General features: G+C 39.7%; 1 protein-coding gene across 1 annotated transcript in view; it reads left to right on the top strand.

Moving 5' to 3' along the window:
* stk32b (serine/threonine kinase 32B) overlaps window positions 1-24,388 on the top strand; it is a 115,414-nt gene that overhangs the window by 75,407 nt on the left and 15,619 nt on the right. Inside the window, exons 7-9 of the mRNA XM_002939053.3 lie at window positions 5,532-5,635; window positions 8,842-8,958; window positions 11,557-11,682. Of these exons, the coding sequence (XP_002939099.2) occupies window positions 5,532-5,635; window positions 8,842-8,958; window positions 11,557-11,682 (347 nt within the window). The remainder of the gene's footprint in view (window positions 1-5,531; window positions 5,636-8,841; window positions 8,959-11,556; window positions 11,683-24,388) is intronic.

The following is a 24,388-nucleotide window of genomic DNA, read 5'->3' as shown; positions in this document are numbered from 1 at the left end:
GACGCTGCTTCCTGTGCCTGTGAGAGTGCTGCACATCTAACATAATGCCATTGGAAGGGAGAAATTAACCCTTATGCAACTGGTTAGAGTGCACAAGCAACCACCGATTTGGTCCAATAGGGAAAAAGTATGACGATGGTAAGACGATGGAAGCATATAGGAAGTTCTGAGTGTTTCAGGTTCAAAATAGACCACTCCCATCCCTTCAGAAAACTGGTCAGAGAGACAGGAGAAGGACTGATTGAACAGGTATAAAAAGTAACTTTTATAACACGCTGAGAGCATTGATGGTGGTTTAATACGATTTGGACATTAAAGGTAAAATTAAACTGCAATTCAGCCCGCTGGTACTTGAGGTACGCAGGCGTCTAGGGTAGTGTTCCCCAAAGTGTGGGGTTGGCCCCTCTGGAGCAACCTGGAGCAGTCACAAGGTGGGCTCAACCTGCAGGCTATTTAGCATTAAAGAATGGCCATTTGCTTTCCTAGATATGCCTGAAAGCCCAGCAAGAAAGTGAGATTAGGGTGACTGTGTATTTGAAATTTTAGATATTCTTGGAACTTTGGCTGAAAGTCTGGTACACCAATATATGCCTATACCTGTACCAATTTCATGAATGAACGGAAAACTATACCCCCAGATTGAATACTTATCCAACATATAGTTTATATTATATTAAGTGGGCTCTTAAAGAATCTTATAAAACTGGAATATATCAGTAAATATTGCCATTTTATATATTTTTTCCCTTGAGCCGCCATTTAGTGATGGGCTGTGTGCTCCCTCAGAGATCAGCTGACAGGAAATAATGCAGCTCTAACTGTAACAGGAAGTAGTGTGGGAGTAAAAAGCAGAACTCTGCCCATTCATTGGCTGATGGGGCCTAGCATGTATGTGTGCCTTGGCTTGTTTGTGTGCACTGTGAATCCTATGATTCCAGGGGCGGCCCTTAGTGCTTAAAATGGCAATTTTCTATTTAGGATTACCCAATAGCACATACTACTAAAAAAGTATATTTTTATGAAAATGGTTTATTTAGATGAAACAGAGTTTAATATAAGAGCTGTATAAATAGCTATACATTGTTTGGGGGTATAGTTTTCCTTTCCTATGGGGGCCCTGAACAAAAGTTTGGACCTTCAAGGGGGACTTTACTCTAAGGTTGAACCTTCAATGGGAGTTTGAACTCTCCACTGCTCTAGAGAGTCTAATTTATTTATTCTCCATAAAAAATGATAATGGGCCTTTTCTACAGGAGGTTTCAAAAGAAAAGTTTCATTATAGCAAAGTCCTTTGCTCCCTCTTTTTAGGACCTCCAAGTCAAGCCACGTGTTTAGCAGTGAATGATCAAAAAATATATCCCATACATTATTTTAATTACCCCTTTCCAGGCAACAGAAAACTCTTATTTATAACGTGTCGTCCCTTTATTAGCGTTTAACGCCTTCAGATTGACTGGCTTGCTTTTCGCAGGACCCCTGTGTCAGAGCGCTGACAGTTTTACCTGTACGTGTCAATGCCATCAGCCTTTTATGACTGTTATCAAGAGAGACTGAATGGCAGTTCACATGATTACATGTCAGGAATGAATTGCCGTTTGAGCTCTATGGTCGAGTGCTCCATTCAATAGGTAATATGAGGATGGATGTAAAAATATTTATAAATATATCAAGCTAGCTGGGTTTAGAAATGCATTTAACCCCCAGAAGGCCATAAATAATCCAGAGCTCTAGAGAGGGTTGCTATTAAATGGCAGAACTGAATGCTGAAAGAGTTTAGTGCAACTCACATTGAGTAATTGATGAAGATAGGGACCTTCCCAGCAAGCCACATCATGAGATAATTGAAAGCAGTTACTGCAGGTTAAATGAAAAGTGATCTAATGAATAGTCAGGTACTTAGAACCTGGCTTTTAGTTTCCCTTGGAGTTATAACTGTTAGCATATTTTAAGCTAGAAATTGTGAAGCCATTTCTTCTTAAAGGAGAAGGATAGTCATTTTGGCATTTTACTGCCAATAGATTTGCCACATTAGTGCCACCTAGAACGCTATATTTATTCTGCAGAAAGCTTTACCATACCTGAGTAAAGAGCCCTAGAAGCTTTTTTTGTTTGTTTAAGATAGCAGCTGCCATTTTAGCTTGGTCTTCATAGCTTCCTGCCGTATAGCTGTAGTACCTAATACTCAGATTACACATTCCTAAGGGAGGGGGAAGTGAGTTTTATGAATTCTTATGGGAGGGGGGAGCAGGAGAGAAGAGAGCTGTGCTGACTCTGGCCCAGGAATGAAGGAGGAGAGGATGAGAATGAAGGAATGAAGAAGAGAGGAAGTCAGATACCTGAAATCCTGTGTTTCTTTTGATAGAGGACTCTATCTGTGAGTGCTTATGGCTGTATTTACATAGACTTTTCTGATAAAGGTTACTTAGTTTTTACCATAGTTCCCAACTGTCCCAACTGTGGGACAGTCCCTCTTTGGCCAGCTCAACCCACAGTCCCGGATTCTTACTAAAAAGCCCCTCATTTCCCTTTGATCTCCTGCACTGAGCTAAAAAAGATACAAATTTAATTAAAACATAGCTTTTGGCAGAGAACCCAAAAAGCTTCAGCTGCACTTAGATACATTGTTTCTCACATTTAATTAAACAAGTGGGCAGAGAGCCCAGAAAGGTAAAAAGCCCCCCCTCTGCACTGAGATACAATTGTAACTAATAAGCTAAACAGGTCTCTTGGGGGACTTGGGGGTCTTGCAGCCTAAAGGGCAATTTCAACTTTTTTTTAACCAAACTGTAATAACACATAAAACAAGACCCCAAAACCCCCAGAAATGTGTTCAAATTTTTAACCTGCCAAATTTAGTCAAATGGGAGTGGTATTTAGGGGGTGTGGTTGCAAAAATGGGCGTGGACAAAAAAATTTCACCATGCTATGCGCAGTATTTCTTTTTGTCAGTCTTTCCATTTTCAAAATGTTGGGAGGTATGGTTTTTACCTTTCCTTCTCTTTTAAAATGCTCTATTGATTCTTCAAACACATGCCGTTTCCTATTACGGCACTGGTACTGTGTTTAGCCAGTAATGTGGACATTTGTTGAGAGAGCCAAGGCCGCCCATTATTTCAGTAGACATAGTAGGTTTCAAAAAACATTCAGAATGAGGATAGGAGACAATTCTGTGAGGCCATAAATATACAGTAATGATTCAAGAGATCCATTTTATTAACGTTAAACTTACAGAGTAAATTCATTCTCTAAAGGATCTCTCGCTATAACAGGTATAATATGGCCTAACTCAGCCCATCAGTAATTGCCTAGCCTTTATTTAAGACCCCTGGCATATTAAACTAAAAAATTAAAATCCAAATTCTGTTATATGTACTGTACAGGCTCACTCTCAAGGACTCTCAATCCCAGTTATGCCTATAGTATATATCATTGTGAATATTTATCAACCAGAGCTTAAATGATAACAATACCTTATATTCCAAGGCAACATGGCCATAGTCTCATGTAGTTTTATTTACCAGTAGGTCCTTCCAACGGACACGAGGGCACCCACTCCGTTTAGAAGAAGGGAGGTTCCATTTAAACATTCGGAAAGGATTTTTTACAGTGAGAGCTGTGAGGTTCTGGAATTCCCTCCCCGAATCAGTCGTGCTGGCTGATACATTATATAACTTTAAGAAGGGGCTGGATGGATTCTTAGCAAGTGAGGGAATACAGGGGTATGGGAGATAGCTCTCAGTACAAGTGAGGGAATACAGGGGTAGGGGAGATAGCTCTCAGTACAAGTGAGGGAATACAGGGTTATGGGAGATAGCTCTCAGTACAAGTGAGGGAATACAGGGTTATGGGAGATAGCTCTTAGTACAAGTGAGGGAATACAGGGGTATGGGAGATAGCTCTCAGTACAAGTGAGGGAATACAGGGTTATGGGAGATAGCTCTCAGTACAAGTGAGGGAATACAGGGTTATGGGAGATAGCTCTTAGTACAAGTGAGGGAATACAGGGGTAGGGGAGATAGCTCTCAGTACAAGTGAGGGAATACAGGGGTAGGGGAGATAGCTCTCAGTACAAGTGAGGGAATACAGGGTTATGGGAGATAGCTCTCAGTACAAGTGAGGGAATACAGGGGTAGGGGAGATAGCTCTCAGTACAAGTGAGGGAATACAGAGGTATGGGAGATAGCTCTCAGTACAAGTGAGGGAATACAGGGGTATGGGAGATAGCTCTCAGTACAAGTGAGGGAATACAGGGGTATGGGAGATAGCTCTCAGTACAAGTGAGGGAATACAGGGGTAGGGGGGATAGCTCTCAGTACAAGTGAGGGAATACAGGGGTAGGGGGGATAGCTCTCAGTACAAGTGAGGGAATACAGGGGTAGGGGGGATAGCTCTCAGTACAAGTGAGGGAATACAGGGGTAGGGGGGATAGCTCTCAGTACAAGTGAGGGAATACAGGGTTATGGGAGATAGCTCTCAGTACAAGTGAGGGAATACAGGGGTAGGGGAGATAGCTCTCAGTACAAGTGAGGGAATACAGGGGTATGGGAGATAGCTCTCAGTACAAGTGAGGGAATACAGGGGTAGGGGAGATAGCTCTTAGTACTAGTTGATCCAGGGACTGGTCCGATTGCCATCTTGGAGTCAGGAAGGAATTTTTTCCCCTCTGTGGCAAATTAGAGAGGCTTCAGATGGGGTTTTTTGCCTTCCTCTGGATCAACTAGTAGTTAGGCAGGTTATATATAGGCATTATGGTTGAACTTGATGAAATCCAGCTGCAAAACAATTATTTTCTTTCTGCATCATTTAAAATCCTGGCAAGGTAGGAGGGACTAAAGCATTGATGTTACAAATTGTAACAACTTCTCCACAACTTACAGACAGCATGCAGGATCTACATTACCCACAATGCATTGCACTGTGAGGTTCCTTTCCTTATTAACTTCACATGTGCAGGGAATTGTGGGATTTAGAAGATGCAGGCTGAAGGCAGGCCTCTAAAGGGTAACATTACATTTTTTTCAACTTCTGGGGGAAAATGAAGGCAGCTACATTTTTTTTTACCTTCTTCTGGTAGAATTTAGGAATACTTTGAGCAAGTGTTTGTCCTAGATGGACATATTGTTGCAGGATAATCTCTGTAAAGTGCTATGTAAATGTGCAGTATAGATTGTAAGCGGAATAGTTAGACAGTAACGTTATACTGAATAGTGGATTCCCTACTGTAAAACATAAGGATGACCATATAAAGGCACTATGCGACTTTAAATAGGGGGTGCATTTTTTGTGATACAAGTGACACAAATGACATCACTCAGCACTGATTATATGTGATGACACCACTAAGTACCGTTTAAAAGGATATCATCTATTGGGTGTTTATGGCCCTTGTTTATTATACACAGGTACATTTAGTATGATTCAAACTCAGGGCTGTTTTTTTGGTCATTGGTTTCTCCCAAACAAATTGTCATGTTTCCTATTTCTTTAATGCATTATTCCTGATATGCTGATCTGTAAATTTAATGTTTCAGCTCCAGAGGTGTTTCAGTCTTTCCTGGAGGCTGGGCCTGGATACTCGTACCCTGTAGACTGGTGGTCATTGGGAATCACAGCATATGAACTCCTGAGAGGTTGGGTAAGAATTTGCAATTGATATTTCCATTCAGCATCCAGCCACCCCAATGTATCTTTCAAGAACTGTTGGTTTAAAGAGTATGAAAAGTTATACCTTGAATTAAAACTAGGAGTTGTTTATGTATTTTTTATTATTAGTTGAAGAGTTTGCCCCGTCTTATCAATAAATACGAGCAGCACCTCGTAATGTGTTTGCAAACACTGCACCGAGACAAAGGGCATAGACAACATTCTTGGAAATCAGCACCACAATCTGTGAGCTCACTAAACTATGATCAGAAATAATTATTAAATAGGGTCAAATAAAGAAGATTTTCTGGCTCTGCACCATGGGAACTTGTGTAATGGTAAGATTACTCCTAAACGGAAGACCCAGAATACAGTTGGCACAGGTTTCTAAGCAAACATGCAAAGGAACATACATAACCGTGGGGCTCAACAGCAATGCAGTAGTTCACACAACCACAGGCATTGGCACAACCTTACCTGGGAACTACTGGATAACTTTCCTACATGCTTCAGGGAACTGTACTGGTAACTTTACCATCAGGCTCCACCACCAAATATTGTATTGTAGCTATAGTTTCTGGTGGAGCTAGCACTAGTGCAATAGATAATCCTTATTAATTCATCCCAGATTTTCCCTTGTGCCTTTGCTACCAGAGACTCCTGACAGACACCCACATTTGATCCTGAGGGAGATCCAAAAAGGTTTTTAGACTCCCCATAGCCTTGTAAATATTTGTCCTACTTGTCATACATGGTGGTGAAACTACATCACTAGTAGAGTCTTAGTAAACTACCCTTGAGCTTGTACCAAAGTGAAACAAGAAGGTTCCTCCTACCTTTACCTTCCTACCTAAATAGGGACATACTCTGCTATCAATTCCTCTTTTATTGTATCCTTGCACCAACAATATGGAAGAAAATAAACATGTATGAAATCCAGCATCTATTTTACTGCAAGATGGTGGAGACCATGACCTACTTTCACCATTCCAAGCTGCTTCTTTAATTACAGCACAGATCTGTCACTGTTGATATGCAAATTAAATGCGTTGGGGGCCTTTTGGAATGCAGGTTACTCGTTCTGTTTTCTGAAATAATGAGAGAGTTATTGTAATATAGCAGCAAATAACCCAGGTACAGTGTTAATTACAAATACAAGGCAGCTATAAAAAATTATAAACTGTCAGAATTTGATGAGTTTGTTTACATCGTTAAGATAATGACTTGGATTCCTGATAAATGAGCAAGTCCTCTACTTCCCCTACTTGCATTTCACTGATAATATTCATCGTTATTTTGTCCGGCTTTGAATGTGTGCGCAGAATACAGATAACAGTTGACCAGAAATGGAATATAAAGCAGTAAATCTTGTATTATGTGCGTGAGTGCTAGAATTGGAATGTCTTTTGCAAAGTGCCACTTCGCCTCTCAGCAAAATCCAAGTTAATCCAAATAATTGATTCCATCAGTAGCTGTATAAGTCAGAGCGAAGAAAGATAGGAACTAGGTATGAAAGCATGCAGAGAAAGTTAGGAATCTCTCTAGCATATTAAATGCATTTTAAATTCTTGCAGAGACTCAAATCGCTCACATAATATTATTCCTGTAAACCAGGGATGGCCAACCTTTTTTATCCTTGAGCTGAATTAAAAAAAAAGATGAAGAGCAACACAAGCAAGCAAAAAGTTCCTGGTGGTGCCAAATAAGGGCTTTGATTAACTATTGGTAGCCCCTTTGGGGACTGGCAGCCTACAGGAGGCTCTGTTTGGGGGTACACCTGGTTTTTATGAAACCAAAACTTGCCAGGAATTCAAAAATAAGCACCTGCTTTGAGGCCACTGGGAGCAACATCCATGGGGTTGGTGAGCAACATGTTTCTCCTGAGCCATTGGTTGGGGATCTCTGCTGTAAACTATGCAAGTTTAAATGACTTGCCCAAGGCAAAGGCCAAAGGGGCTCGCAGAAAGTGCCCTGCAGGGCCCACATATGACTGCAACACAAGCATTGAAACGAATAGACTGGACTTGGAACGGTTAGGAGCAGGACTGGAATGGTTGGAAGTAGTCTATTGCTATAAACCTATCAGCTGCAAGATTGTTGGGTTTCCTATACCACTGTCCAAATCCTCAACCACTAAAGCTCACTTCTCTTTGGGGTGTATTTTTTAACACTGGATACAAACATCACCGGTGATGTTGATCATAGCAACCAATCAGCAATTGGATTTGAACAGTCACCTACAAGTTAGAAAAAAAAAGCAAATATCTGATTGGATGCTATGGGCAAGCAAGTTTTGGTCGCCAAGCAAGCAGATCTTCACCCGATATCCCCACCTATGGGTCAAATGATCGAATTCTACACGCGGCAATGGGGCAGTCGGTTCAGGGACCGCATCAATGTGCCGATGCGGTCCCTGATCCGACTGGATTTTCTAACCAGGCCGATCGAGATCTGGTAAATTTCAGGCCAGATATCGGTCGGGCATGCCCCTTGGTTCTGCCCCTACACGGGCCGATAAGCTGCCAAATCGGTCCAAGGGACCCATATCGGCAGCTATAATTGGCCCGTGTATGGGGACCTTTACAGTGTGAAATTTCTTTATTGCCTGGAGAAAACAGTTGCATTCAATTGTTTCCTACAGAGCTGGAAATATATTTGCTTGTGCTTGCTTTTTAATGTACTTTTGTTATTCAGGTGGCTCATTTGTGTTTTGTTTATTTGTTTGTTTAGAGGTCACCTAAAATCCTGGCCCAATATATGTATATATTGTTAGTGTTAATGCACTGGGAGTAGCACAGAACTACAGGAAAGGGACAATGGCAAGAACAGGAGACAAAGACAGTTCAGGACACAAGACAAGCTCAGAAGCAGGCAGTGTTTTGGCGAAGTCAACAATCAGAGAGAGGTTTGAATATGTGAAGAACTATGCAGATGTCATTAAGCAGTCATTGAGCATGTCTGGTGGTGAGGCAGAGGACTACTGAGAAATCTGCCAGATAACCTTACACTAGGACATTGGATAGCACTCTGTTGGGTGCTAATACAACGAAAATGATATGTGGGATGGGTGAGAACTTGTTCTACATAGTTTACTGTTCCTGGAAATTGTTATTGCCCTTCAGTCTTACTGCCAATATATATAAATTGTGTTGTGGCTTTAGTTGTCCTTTAATACAAAAATATTTCCATTTCTCACAGAGGCCTTATGAAATCCACTCAACGACGCCAATCGATGATATCCTAAATATGTTTAAAATAGAAAGAGTCCATTATTCGTCCACTTGGGGCAAAGACATGGTGGCATTGCTGAAAAAGGTAATATCAGTTTATTCATATTCTCATACAAATGTAATATCAACCTGCAAATCTACTGTATTAGCAATTTGTCATTACACAGGAGACCTGGAATACCTTCGCCTTGACCTGCATGGTTCCAGATTTCCTGACACTCAAGTAGTCCCCAATATGCACGGCCTTTGTAGCATCTTGAACATGGCTGTGAGAAACAGAAATGAGATTAAAGGGTTTAATGGATCACTGTACCCCAAATTGTGCAGCACATTTGTATTTAATACATGGGAATGCTTATGCTTGAAAAGATTTATGGTATCGGTCGGGCCAGGGGGATTCTAGACCATGGTTCTGATATCTTACAATAGGACTACAAACAAAATAGAAGCCTATAGTAGTTAGTTGGCTGCTGAAACATGGCTAATGCTTTAGGTACACATTGGCGTATTAATTAACCAGTGATGTTGCCCATAGCAACCTATTTGCAATTAGATTTGACTGGTAACCTGCAAGTTAAAAAACAAAAGCAAAGATCTGATTGGTTGCTAAAGGCAACATCGCCAGGGATACTTGTCTCCAAAGTTTCCTGAGTAAACTGCCAATCATTTCTCACCCGAAATTAAAGCCAGTTTTTATTAAACTAATAAGTTTCCACTTCTGAGCTTGGCTTGCTTCTCCTTTTGCTTAAAAGTGCCAGTTGAATAAATGCCATGTGTTCCATGAAATTAAAACTGCAAGCTTAGCCGGCAATACTTTCATTGAAGCTTCAGCTCTATACATACATACATAAGTTGCCACATCCAGTAGCTTTTCTTTCCTTATAGCCCTGGCCTTAAATGCCTTGCTAGGACATGGAGACCTATATTAGCCCCCATTAACTTGATGCTGTGCACCAAGGCATAATAGAAGTTTCTTCACCATAAGTTCTTTAGAAGCCATGCTGTATGTGTTAGGAATTCCAGCTTTTTCATATCTAACAGTAAGTCTACATGCTGAGAGAGCTTGGTGAGGATACTAAAGAACTCTAATTCCTAAAGCTTTCCCACATGGGGCAGGGCCATAGGAATGATACATTTATCACACCTTTTTGCAGAACAGCATGTACAGTATATTCGTGGCACAAAATCCTCATTTTGTCTTAAACGAGAAACGTAAGTGTTTAATGTTCTAAAAATACTGTAGTTCACTGTAGAGTAGTTGCCATTTTTTAAAGTGTGCCCTTGGATTTTTGTTTTTGCTGATAGTAATGAGCAACAGTGATCAAGTCTATTAGTATATAAAATTGAGTTTAATGTAATAAAACAGCCACTTGCTGGGATATTCTCTATTAAACGGAACTGCTGGGGAGCAAATTGCTTAATTTATTTGACCTCTAAAAGCACAGGCTAGCTTGCTGCGCTACTTTATGCTGTAAATGTAGAAGCTCATTTTATACCTTCCTGTAATGTTTGTGCATCCCGGCTGTGGTATATAATGTACAGTAAGAGGTTACAGATGAGCATAAATGTAGCATTTATATACCAAGCATCTACCAAACTCACCCTAAATGTACATTAAAAGCTAAATATAACATATAAATATAACACTTATCTGCTGAGCCTCTGCCAAGTTCTGTATGTTTTGCCCATTTACAGATACCTTATTGATTCAGAAGAGAAAATAATGGTCGTTATGATGGGAACTGGAAAATACCATTAAAAGTTATTAGTTAGCGGGTTGGACTGGTTGAAATTCCTTCCAGGTATATACTGTATACCTGTCAACATAACCAAATCAAAGTCATGGAAGCTTTGTGCTTTGCTTCAAATTAGCCAAGTTATTGACTGTGCCCATGAAACATTTCTATGCAAGAACAAGGCACAGTATGAAGGTATATTTCACCCAATTTGTTGCTGTTCCTATTGCAGCTAAAAATTGGTTATTTTGGTCCTCATGCTATAATTGGCTAAAAGCTGGTTTAGCTCTGTGAAACTTCTAATGCTTTTATTGGTTTCAAAACCTACAAAAGTTGGTTATACCCAGGCAAAAAATCAGTTATATTTGGTAAAATATATCAATAAACTTGTGCTGTTTTAGGTCTGGATAATTTTCGAACAGTTATAGCTCCAAGGTACAAAGCAATGGTGCAGCCTTTTTCTCTTGGGAAGAGTCTCTATAATGAGATGAAGGGTGGGCTTTCCCAAGGATTAGGCCAGACCTTGAAGGAACTGGGGCCCAGGCTTGGTCAATGTGGCCAAAGTATCCCAAGTTTTAAAAAAGCTAAATTTTTTAAAAATGTATTTAAAATTGATCGAAGGCATTGACTGATTACAATGATACATGGAATAACTGCGAGTGGGGACATTCTACATGGGAAACCAACTCCTGCACTTAATGGGCAGCTATGGGCAATCTGCACATGTTCAAGGAAGGACTCCCCACCTTTAGCTATTAGTGGGAGGTTGTGTCTTGCTCAACAAGATCCGGAGGGCTGATGGCTTGCCAAAGCCTATTATGGGATAGAAGGATTCAAATCATTACAAAAGTATTTACTCTTTTCTAATTCCATAATTGATTGGTCTAAACTGTGTAAATACCAGTTTTCAGGATTAATTGTAGCTTTCATATGCTATTATATTACAGCTCCTTACTAAGGACCCAGATTGCCGGTATTCAAGTCTGTCGGACATGCAGAGCTCGCCACACCTCTCGGACATTAACTGGGATGCCGTTTTGGACAAATCGCTCACTGCCAGCTTTGTTCCGAATGTAAGTTTTAAGCCAAGTGCAACCGCTTCCCCAAATGTAATAGCAAAGTGATCACCATCCTCCAACAAAATCTGAACTGGCATTGTGAAATTGAATTTCTCTGTATATGTACAACCTGCTGGGCTTCAGAAGTCCCTTCCGGAGCCACCGCACTGTAACTAATAGATATGAGGATATTATTCTGCTCAGAAAACATTCGGCTGTCAGAATGGAACTTGCTTATTTTTCAACCTTCATTTTTTAATTTTTCATATTTTCCTTTCCTTTTTTATAACTATTTCATTTTTCTCTGTAACAGTAAAACAGTCCCTTGTCCTTGATGGTAACTAAGCCACATGACTCCATATTGGTGCAAAACAGTCCTATTGGGTTTATTTAATGTTTAAATGATTTGTTGCAGGTTTAAAGGTGGCCACACGCGCGGTGATTTACAATCTTTCGTGCGACCATCGGTCGCAAGAAAGATCGTACAATCCGCCACTAACGTTCAGAGCTGAAACGGAAGATAAGGCGGTAGAAACAATAGGATTTCTACCTCCTTCTGCCGATTCAGCCCTGAAGGCAGATTTTACTCAGGCGCCTTCTATGGTGCCCGATCAAAATCTTTTAACCTGCCCGATCGGCGAGTCGACCGATATCAGCAGGTTCCTGCGATATCGGTCGACTCGCGGACTTGCCATACACGCACCGAATATCGTACGAAACGAGGTTTTGCACGATATTATCGGTGCGTGTATGGCCAGCTTTAGGTATGGGGATTTTTCTGTTCAGATAATAATTATTCCTTGCAACTATTCAAAATCCTTACACTACCACTAGATACATGGCTGCTTTTGATTACTATGCTGTTACACTGCAATGTTTGTTTTCACAGTCCTGCAACTAAGCATTTTACTATATTTCTGTGTGTATTGGAAGTTTAGTTTTACTGAGTTATTTCTCCCTTCCCATATGGTTCACTGGGTCTAAAATGTCGACTTTCTGATCCTACTTTTTGGCAGCTTTGATCAACTTCTTATCCCTTTTGATAACAGCTGCAAGCAAATTACTGCGAATGGCATTAGCTTTGCCAACCTGCCACCACATAAGCCCTTTCATCTACAGAAACCGCCAAGGCTGGTTAAACATGGGGATTCAATAAAAACTACTTATGTTAGATCTCTCCAGGTCAACTCAGGTCTTATGTATTGATATTAAACTGACTGTCAAGTGGAATCATTCACCCATTGCACGCAAAACTTGTCTCATGACCCCCGGTGCACCCATATTTGTTGAGACCACAAAGCCCTTGTAGATGGAGAGGCTCCACCTTTATTATCAGTTTCTTATCCTGACACATTCTCCGAGCAGCAGCCCAGCATATCTATCATGGAGAATAGCTGCACCCTGTTTTTGTCAGTTTTCATAATTCAGCATCTCTTACATAGTATTTCTATAGTATTACCTAGTAATTTCAGACAGCACGAGCCATACTAATGACTGCAGTTACTACTGTTTTTTACTGCTTAGTAGCATTTGTCTAATTACACTGTAAGTTAGCATGGTACCACCCTCGTATCATGATATATGGACTTAATTATATCTTTAATTTGATCATTGTTACATGTACTTGCTATTCCCTGCTATTGTCTTCTCCTATGAGCTGTTAGCATTCTAATTTTGCAGCCGGAGATATAATATTTACTCCATTAAATAACACAGCTCAGAGAATGTTTCTACTCACTTTCTGCTGACAATATACATTGAACTGAAGCCAGGGCTAAATGTCATTATTGCATGCATAAATGTATGTTTCATATTATTTTATTACTTCTGTGTTGGCATCCATTCAGAAGAAAGGAGCTTCCATGTTAAGATGGAAAAAAGGGGTTTGTGAAATGGTGGAATTCTTTCATATTCTGTTGTATTCTAGTGTTTGTACTGGCAGATACATTAGTGTTTCAAGAAAGGGTTGAATGTATTGTTAGAAAGTGAATAAACAGTTACTGATATCAGTTTTTAGTACAAAGGTGGTCCAGGTCTGATTGCTGTCTTGGAGTCAGGAAGGAATGTGAGTGTATAGATTGGTAGGTGTGGGTTGTGTGTGCTGGGTTTACTTGGATGGGTTGAACTTGATGGACTCTGGTCTTTTTTCAACCCTATGTAACTATGTAACTATCTTTTCCCCCTCTCAGGCAAACTTAAGGGGTTTCAGACAGGGGTTTTGCCTTCCTCTGGAGCAACTAGTAGTTAGGCAGGCTCACTTAAAAAACAAAGGTTCAACTTGATGCACTTGAGCTTTCTTCAGCCACATCTATCATGTAATATTATGTAGTTCTTTCCTGTCTCCTCCCCAGGCAAACAGGTAACAAAACATTCTCAACCATCTGTCCAAAACAGTATCAGTCTAATATATATAACCATTAATCTGCTTAGAGCAAGTTTTGGTCCTCAATAAAGACAGGATCCGCAACCAGGCCTAGCACTGGGCTACTATCTCATGCCTTGCACCTTACAGTGTGCGTTAGATTTTGTGGCACTCCTTCTTCCCTCAGTATCTCTAGAGATGACTATTAGGGCTCATTTACAAAGCTAAAAGCAATGTGCAAAGTAGAAAACACTGTTCAGCTCTTTGCACACCTAGAATGGAAAAAAGATGTTCCTGCGCTGAATACAACATTGCCTGTGTTTAGCAGCACTCAGTCAGTGCGGGCAGGTGTGGGACATGACTGGCACCAGGAGCACCCCTTAGTATGAGCGCCAGTCAGATTAGCAGCCTATGTGGTGCCAGAAGAGCCTAAGGCAGGCCTTATATCCTACCAGTTTCTTCATTCCTCCTTTCTATCCTCTCATGTATCTCAAGCCTTAGCATGTGGAATTGTGCGCTGACCCCTTTCAGCTCCATCTGCTTCCATCTATGGTGACAGGTTGGATGATTTGTTCTCATAAGACCCCTGTATATTGGGTGCATAACACTGTAGAGCCCACAATGGCTTACACGTCAGCGTTATAACTGCTAATAGATTGCTCCAAGCCGTGCAGAATCCAATTTAATTTGCTAATAAGAATAATAAATCCATTCCAGGTTTCCAGATACTGCGCCAGGACTGACTCCTCTCATTACACTCAACATAATTAAGGGGCTTTTTTTCCTTAACATGTCACATCTAGATTGCCAATGGTCTTTTATAAAGTCAAGGGAAATATACTGTATTATTTTTGCATAAAATACAATTTAATCATATTTACCTACTAAGATCTGCCAATATGTCTCATGCAAGCTAATGCTCTCGTTAGAATTACCGTCGATGGAATGTCATGTTTACCAAGATGAGAACCACATTATGGCCATGCATATTTAATACAGAACATAACATCTGATGCATATTAAATGAGCATACCGTTTGGCAGCATGCATTGGCAGTCTATAAACCTTTGATGACTAAGTGCCAGCTGCAGCCTTTGGCAGGAAAGCTACACATTTAACAAGGAAAACACTAATAACATTGAATGCTTTTCTAATTGGCCAGTTTCACTATCATAGTCTCGGTATAATACAACTCATAGTGCGTAGAGCTGAATGGTTAACTAGGGATGCACCAAATCCACCGTTTTGGGATCCGGCCGAACCCCAAATCCTTTCTGAAAGATGCAGCTGAATACTGAACTAAATCCAAATTCTAATATTCTTATCCGGAAACCCATTATCCAGAAAGTTCCGAATTACAGAAAAGCCATCTATTATAAGCAAATAATTCTAATTTTTAAAATGTATTTTCTTTTTCTCTGTAATAATAAAACAGTACCTGTACTTGATCCCAACTAAGATATAATTACCCCTTATTGGGGGCAGAACAGCCCTATTGGGTTTATTTAATGGTTAAATGATTCCCTTTTCTCTGTAATAATAAAACAGTACCTGTACTTGATCCCAACTAAGATATAATTACCCCTTATTGGGGGCAGAACAGCCCTATTGGGTTTATTTAATGGTTAAATGATTCCCTTTTCTCTGTAATAATAAAACAGTACCTGTACTTGATCCCAACTAAGATATAATTACCCCTTATTGGGGGCAGAACAGCCCTATTGGGTTTATTCAATATTTAAATGATTTTTAGCAGGCTTAAGCTATGGAGACCTAAATTACGGAAAGATCCCTTATCTGGAAAACCTCAGGTCCTGAGCATTATAGATAACAGGTCCCATACCTGTACAAATCTTGCCCGAATCTGGAACCGAATCCTGGATTTGGTGCATCCCTACAGTTAACATGGTAGGGCCTTGAAATGCAGGAAAAACACATTTATTAAGGCTATGCAACCGCACCTCCTCAATTATTTATGCTCACTTATGTATGCTTAAGGGGGGATTTGATTAATGTTCATAAATATATGAGAACCATAGAAAAAAAGTCAGGTTTGTAAACACAAGCTCATCCCTTCAATCAGAGGAAAGGAGGTTTTAACACAAAGTGCATATCGGGTTCTTTTCAGCCAGAACATTGGAACCTTCTTAGATACACAGTTGTAATGGCAGATACAATAGACAGCTTCAAGAAAGGTTTAATGACTTTTTAGTAGTGGTGAGTGAATTTTTTTTCCAGGCATGGATTCGCAGCGAATTTCCGCATTTCGCCATTGTCGAATTTCCATATGGTTCGCCATTGTCGAATTGTTTCGCAAAACTTCAGTGAAAATTTGCCGCGCAAAAATTTGCAACGCGTCAAAAAATTCCCTTGCGCATCAAAATTGGGCGTGTTTGTGTAAAAAAAAGGTGCGGTCACGGCAAATTGGTCGCATCAAAAAAAGGCGCGGTCACGGAAAAAACAGTACGGTCACGTCAAAATAAGCCACGGTCACGTAAAAAGCGGTGCGGTCACGTCAAATTGGGCGCTGTCGCATCAAAAAGGGGCGCGGTCATGTAAAAAAACGCGGGTGACAAAAAAAGACATAGATGACAAAAAAATGTACAAATGCATTTTGCAAATTTTTCGCCATTTCCCAAATTTTGTTGCTGTTTTGCGAATTTTATGGCGAAGCGAAATGGGACAGATTCACTCAGCACTACTTTTTAGCAGATAAGGAATGACAAGACTACTGGTATTGTTATGGTACATGGTTGATCCAGGCATTTGGCCAGTTGGTTGAAAGATATTTTGGTGATAAGTTACATTGAGGTTTTGCCCTCCTCCAGGTTCAGTATAAACAAGGTGGGAATTGTCTGAGCAAAAAGTATTTAAAGAATACTTCACCATTTAAATATTTAAGGAAACTCTACATAACTGGAAAATCCATAAAAAAATAAATGAAGATCAGTTGCAAATTGTCTTAGAATACCAATGTCTGCATCACACTAAAAGTTAATTCAAAGGTGAACTATCCCTTTAATAGAGTTCCATTTGTTTGTATTATCAATGAAAAGGCTCTTAATGGAGGAAAAGCACATAGAAACAATAGGAAAGTACATCAGTGGCATTTCTTGCTGGAGTAGTAACACCTAGAAACATTATTAGACCAAATAGCATCAGTATTGGAAGAGTGAGGTTGCGGCCTTTCTGGGGAAGAAGCACATAAAGATAATAAGCAGAAAATAATGGCAGGTACAGCGAGGTGGGCACACTGTGAGAAACCGCCATAATGAGAGGCAAAGTGCTCTGGTTGGAAAGGATGAGCTACTTCAAGAGAAAAACAGTTACAGTAGTGGTTGTTGCAGTGTCCATCTAGGAGAATAGCTGTTTTACTGGATAGGAAACACACTGGAAATCAAAGAGGAATATGTCATGTTAGTGGAAAACAAGAATAAAAAGGCACTAAGGGAGGGGCTTATTAACGGCTGAGACCAAATTAGAGGTAAAACCAAATAAAGAAACATGCATTTCTCCTGCAGATTGAGATTAATAGAGATTTAGGCACTTTGGTCACAGATTCTCAACTTGATTTATATTTATTCTGTATATTTAAGTCTATATGCGACCGTACCTCGTTCTTGAAAAATGTACTTGGGCATTTTCCTGCTTGAGAAAATACAAAACACTAGAGAGGAGAGAGACAAAAGCCTTCAGTGGAATTTCTCATGTGTGAAGTTCTGCATTATAAAATGGAGAGGAATTATTGAATTCTGATAAATTTGCACCTTGGGAGATGCTGGCAGCAATACATTCCCTACTGGATAACATGTACTCAAAGGAAAAGTAAACCCTCACAACTGATTTAGGCAAAATTGATCAAAACCCTCTCGTAAGCACTTTTGTGATGTATTGTAAATTGATTTTTTTTTCTAGTTTTCAAGAGGTTTCTATATTGCTGTGCTTTCATCGAGATATTATACCAAATAAGCCACGTTTGTGGCCACCATTTCATTTAGCCTTGGTCTGTCTTGTAAGTCTGCTTTTCAAGATGAGATTATTTAGAATTGCTGGATATCTAAGAGCTGTATTGTTTAGCTAAGAATATAATATGGCCATCGCTTTGGGCTTATTTTGAACTTGCATTTTTTATCATTTGTTGTGAAAACTTTATTGAAAAGCCAAGGTCCCCATTGAATGAAATGGTAGAGAAATCTTGAGAACTACCATATAAGAGATTTAAATGTGCTGATTTGCCCATTGGGTCAAATGGATCCAAGTCTGGGCCGCTAAATTCTATTGGTGAGAAATCAGCTTTGAAAGGATGGGTACAAATTTGATCCTGAATCTACATTTTGATCTAAAGTTTGATTGAAATTTCATTTAAAAAAAACACTGATAATTTAGCCCTGTAGGGAATGTAGTGCAATGTTAGATGCAGTAGCAATGGCGTTATTACGGAGGTGGAATGGCGGACGTTTTCCATACTAGGAAGTAAATAAGTGACTGGGGGAATGGTGTTTTGTTGCTCTCACTGGAATAAAAATATAATAATTAGTGATGGACAAAAATTTTTGTCAGACATGGACGAATTTTCACGTTTCGCGCCCTGGCAGATAAAAATATGCTGCGGAGAAATTCGCTGTGCAACAAAAAAATGGCGCCCATGTAAAAAAAAATGCGCGCGTGTTGCATCGAAAAAAATTGTCACGCACATCAATTTTTTTTTACAAGCAACATTTTTGCTGTTTTGTGCATTTTTCACTGGTTTTCAAAAGATTTGCAAATTTATTGGCGAAACGGGACAGATTCGCTCATCACTAATAATAATACAGGGGCGTTTCAAGGCTCAGTGCCACCCTGAGGCCGTTGATGACGCCCCCCTCACCCCTTTGTGCTTACATTTTTTGCATTGGAGCAGGCCAAGGGGGTCACATACTAAACTTTTAAAGCAAGACTATGATTTTTCAAGTGGCAGCAAACTTTAGTGCTCAGAGCAGTTAAACACATTGTGACACACTGGCTCAGATATCAGTTTTGATAAAACTTTATTGACTGTAACATTCTGATAAATAAAGAAAACGTGCATATTCAGGGAGTAGGGTTTGAGTGCAGTGTGAACATATCTGGGTGTGGCTATAAGGCAATATGGCTTCCTCCAGGCAACCATTTTAACAATTTGAACAGCCACAATGTCCACTGTTAGGGTGAAGACACACAGAGCTACTAGTAGCAGCTACTTGTCGTGGCTACTAAAATAGACAGTGCTGATCATGTACAGATAATTGTCTCTACGTGTGTTTTAAAAAGGCAATTCTCAGTATTGTCTATGGCAGGGGATTTTCTGGCGTTTCGTAGCCATGACAAGTAGCTGCTACTAAGTAGCTCCGTGTGTCTTCACCCTCCGTGTGTCTTCACCCTCCGTGTGTCTTCACCCACTGGTTAGAGTCAGATGAGGGCATGCAGTTTTTGGCCTATACAGGAAGTAACATTAAAGGAAATGTCAACCCTCAAAACAAATGAATGTAAAATTGCTCACAGTCCTATTATAAGCACTTTTGTAATTTACATGAATTATATTCTTTCTAGTTTTCTGAATATAAGAAGATCTTAAACTATTTATATATATGAACTTGAAACAACAGCGCCACCTTTAATACATATTCAAGCTTAGTTATATGTCCTGTAACTTATAGTGAAAGCCACAGCGGTGACCTTACCAGCTGCCTGAAGCCCTTACTGTCCCCTTATCAAGGATTTCAGTCCCTAGGTTTAGTAGAGCTATGTGGCAGGGAAAATCTAGACAAGACATGAGAGAACATTTATTAAAGGCAGACACAAAATCCTTACAAAACCTCCTAGCAATTTGCTGGTACAGGTATAGGACCCGTTATCCAGAATGCTCGGGACCAAGGGTATTCCGGATAAGGGGTCTTTCCATAATTTGGATCTCCATACCTTAAGTCTGCTAAAAAATCAATAAAACATTAATTAAACCCAATAGGATTGTTTTGCAGCCAATAAGGATTATTTATATCTTAGTTGGGATCAAGTACAGATACTGTTTTATTATTACAGAGAAAAGGGAATCATTTAACCATTAAATAAACCCAATAGGGCTGTTCTGCCCCCAATAAGGGGTAATTATATCTTAGTTGGGATCAAGTACAGGTACTGTTTTATTATTACAGAGAAAAGGGAATCATTTAACCATTAAATAAACCCAATAGGGCTGTTCTGCCCCAATAAGGGGTAATTATATCTTAGTTGGGATCAAGTACAGGTACTGTTTTATTATTACAGAGAAAAGGGAATCATTTAACCATTAAATAAACCCAATAGGGCTGTTCTGCCCCCAATAAGGGGTAATTATATCTTAGTTGGGATCAAGTACAGGTACTGTTTTATTATTACAGAGAAAAAGGAAATCAGTTTTAAAATTCTGAATTATTTGATTAAAATGGAGTCTATGGGAGATGGGCTTTCCGTAATTCGGAGCTTTCTGGATAACGGGTTTCCGGATAAGGGGTCCGATACCTGTATAAGTATTTTATTCTTTTTTTTATAATTTTCTGAAGACTTTCCTAATTCTCTCTTTGATAAATATACCCCATGAAGTTAAATACGTGCACCAGTAACAGCATGAAATAATAGAAATAGTAGCAGGTTTTTTTTAAGGCGTTCAATGGGGACAGACTACAAAGGAAGTGGGGAATCTTGAGAGCAGGCAGGGAAGTCAGACACCATCAAATCCGATAGAAAACGTAGGCTGAGAAATGAAAATCCACAAGACACAATGAAAGTGGTTGCTCGGTAGGATGCGGCTGAGTCTGGAGAAACTGCGAAACACAATGAGAGAACCCAGCAGGAACAATAAGTAGAATTAGTACAGAACAATAATTAGGATCTAAACCGGTATTTGTAGGACGTCAGAGCAAACCATTCAACTCCTCAAATCCTATAAATCCTGCCCGCTATTAAGGCAGCAAATACAGACACACTTACAATGGGTTAGGGATGTATTTATTAATGAATTAATTAAACCAAATTGGCTTGTAAACAAGCATAGCTTGGTAATAAGGAGTCTGGTAAAAATGCAAATGGTCCTATATTCCTTTTTATATTATTATTTAAAGAAATTGTAAAAAACAAAAAAAAAACAAATTATTGTAAAATTGTAGTCTTTTGAGCACTTTAGCAATTTATATTTATTTATTTTTTAGTTTTCAAGATATCAGCAGTTTATAATACACTTGAAACAACAGCACCCCCCACTGTGCATTTCAGCCGACTGGATCTGGACGTTAGAAAATTAGGTTAGTGATAAAAGTAAAGTCTTGTGTCTTGTTGCTAAGCCCAGAAGAGAGCCATGTGATGTTTCCCTGGTTCCACTCGCCCATTCTAAGTATAGCAACATCACAAGGCTTTCCACTGTTGATGAACTTAATTTTCTATCGACTGTGCTCAGCCACAATAAATGAACAGCAGGTGGTGCTGTTGTTTTACATTTATTAAAAACTGCTGATATCTTGAAAACTAGAAAAAAAATCCAAATTGTAAAAGTGCCTAGAAGAATTATTTATACAAAATGATACTGAATATAGTGAAAAACTTATTGGGGTTGTGCAATAAAAGGCACTAAGTTTTCCCAGGAGCAGTAACCCATAGCTACCAATAGAATTTTTACTTTTAAACAGGTAAAACCTGCCTTAGTTGCTATGGATTACTGTTCCTTGGCAAACTTTTTTTAACCCCAATAGTTGGTTATAATTATATATATATACATACATACAGCTTCTGTGATTGTTGCACCTGCCAAAGTGCTGTGTTGATGGAAACCATAATATTCCAATGAAACTCATCTATTTTGTTAGGGAGGAAGCAGTGCCATGTTCTCATTGTAATACTTTGTCTGTCAGAGGTAAACTCCACCCACAAGCAGTGACAGCCTCCGCCCCTTACTAAAGGCAACATGGAGAGAGAAGATATAGATGCAAAGAGAAGTATCACATCTCTTCTGTACATACATCTTAGTAATTTTGTTTTTACAGCACAAAATAGAGTAAATATTGTGTAAGAATCCACTGATACAACTTGTTTAGAGATCTCTCGATCACTTTAATGCTTGTTTCCAGAAGCGTCTCTGTGGGCCAGTACAATAATGTTTCCTGAACAGCTGCATTAGTTACACAAAAGCAATTTAGTCAGGCATGATGCAATACTCATTGATCTGTATCCCTCCGGATGTATATACATCTTACCATCCAACAGCAAATGATTCCGCTCATTTTCTATCCCTTAATACCCGCTGTATACAGTCCCCCAGTGCCACTTCCTACAGAGAAAAAAGGGGGATTGGATCTTGCATGCCGCAAAAGATCACTCACTTCCTTTGTACTGCAAAGAGATGAAACGGAACAATTAATTCATGGTAAATTCATACATTTTACCTTGGGCTATTAGTAAATGTATCACAAATCTATTTGTTATGCTTGATGATAATATAGGATGTATTTATTATAAACTATAAATCAGACTTTGTAGTCTGCGGGGTAAAGTCATGGGTGTTTGATACATTCCTATATTATGTAGAAGAAGGGAAGGCAAGAATACCCTTTAGGAGACACCAGGAACATGGTAACCCTGGAGTTAAGCACTTGAACAGCCTGACAGAATACAACAATGTGTTCAAACACCCATGTGAATATCAGGTTTGAGTTTCACTAATGCAACCATTGAAAAAGTCCTGATTATAGAAGCTCTCTCTGTTATGTGATCATGTAAGCATCTTCTTTTGGACTATTAACACAAACCCCATCTTCTATTGGATTGCCAGCATTAGCCCCATCTTTTATTGGATTGCCAGCATTAGCCCCATCTTCTTTTAGACTGCCAGCACAAGCTCTGTCTACTATTGGAGTGCCAACATAAACCCCATCTACTATTGGACTGCTAACACAAGCCCAATCTACTATTGGACTGCCAACACAAGCCCCATCTACTACTGGACTGCTAACACAAGCCCCATCTACTATTGGACTACTAACACAAGCCCCATCTACTATTGGACTGCTAACACAAGCCTTGTCTGCTATTGGACTGCCAACGCAAGCCCCATCTTCTATTGGACTGCCAACACAAGTCCCATCTACTATTGGACTGCTAACACAAGCCCTGTCTGCTATTGGACTGCTAACACAAGCCCCATCTCCTATTGGACTGCCAACACAAGCCCCATCTACTATTGGACTGCCAACACAAGCCCCATCTACTATTGGACTGCTAACACAAGCCCTGTCTGCTATTGGACTGCTAACACAAGCCCCATCTCCTATTGGACTGCCAACACAAGCCCCATCTACTATTGGACTGCCAACACAAGCCCCATCTACTATTGGACTGCCAACACAAGCCCCATCTACTATTGGACTGCTAACACAAGCCCTGTCTGCTATTGGATTGCTAACACAAGCCCCATCTCCTATTGGACTGCCAACACAAGCCCCATCTACTATTGGACTGCCAACACAAGCCCCATCTACTATTGGACTGCTAACACAAGCCCTGTCTGCTATTGGACTGCTAACACAAGCCCCATCTCCTATTGGACTGCCAACACAAGCCCCATCTTCTATTGGACTGCCAGCAATTGATGACAGATTGCAGGAGTATTACAAAGAATTTATAAAGCATGCCAAACCAAGTGAACAGTCTAAAGATTATCGATTATGCCCCAGCATGTTGCTTTAAAAATGTAGCCTTTAACCGTTTCTCTCTCAGCCTGACAATCTTCTCCTATTTTAACCAGATGGCTTTATCAGAGACTCATAGTATTAGTCAGTTGGTTGAACTTATAACACAAAGGTTAGACTGATGGAGCACAGTAATAAAGTAATCATCATAATAATCATATTATCTCAAGAATAACAAATAAATGCTATTTAGATTTATCAAAAATGTAATTTCCTATGATATCATTTGAATTAATGCTATGCCAACACACGTATAAACATAAAACACATACAAGCTAAAATAACCGCAGTGGTTAGTACAGGAGATAGATAAATACAGATCCATAGACAGTTAATGTGAGGAATCTGATATTTTGGGGTACGTTGGTCTATATATTTATCCATGCTCTCTGCATATAAACCTTAGGGGAAGATCTCAAGGCCAAATAAAAACTGGAGCAATTAAGCCCACCATCAACAGGAACATATTTATAAATGAAACTAGCAGGCAACACAAACCCTGACCCTTATAATTGGCAATAGATTGAACCACTGTACTCTCCAGCTCCAGATCAATAGGAACAGTATTAACAACATCTGAGATCGATGGAGGAAACAACTTAGTTGAATTAAAAGGGAAACCAAGAAA

This window comes from Xenopus tropicalis, chromosome 1, assembly GCF_000004195.4.
Source record: "Xenopus tropicalis strain Nigerian chromosome 1, UCB_Xtro_10.0, whole genome shotgun sequence".
NCBI classification, from domain to species: domain Eukaryota; kingdom Metazoa; phylum Chordata; class Amphibia; order Anura; family Pipidae; genus Xenopus; species Xenopus tropicalis.
Note: the sequence above shows the minus strand (reverse complement) of the source record. Positions and strands in the feature narration are given on the sequence as shown.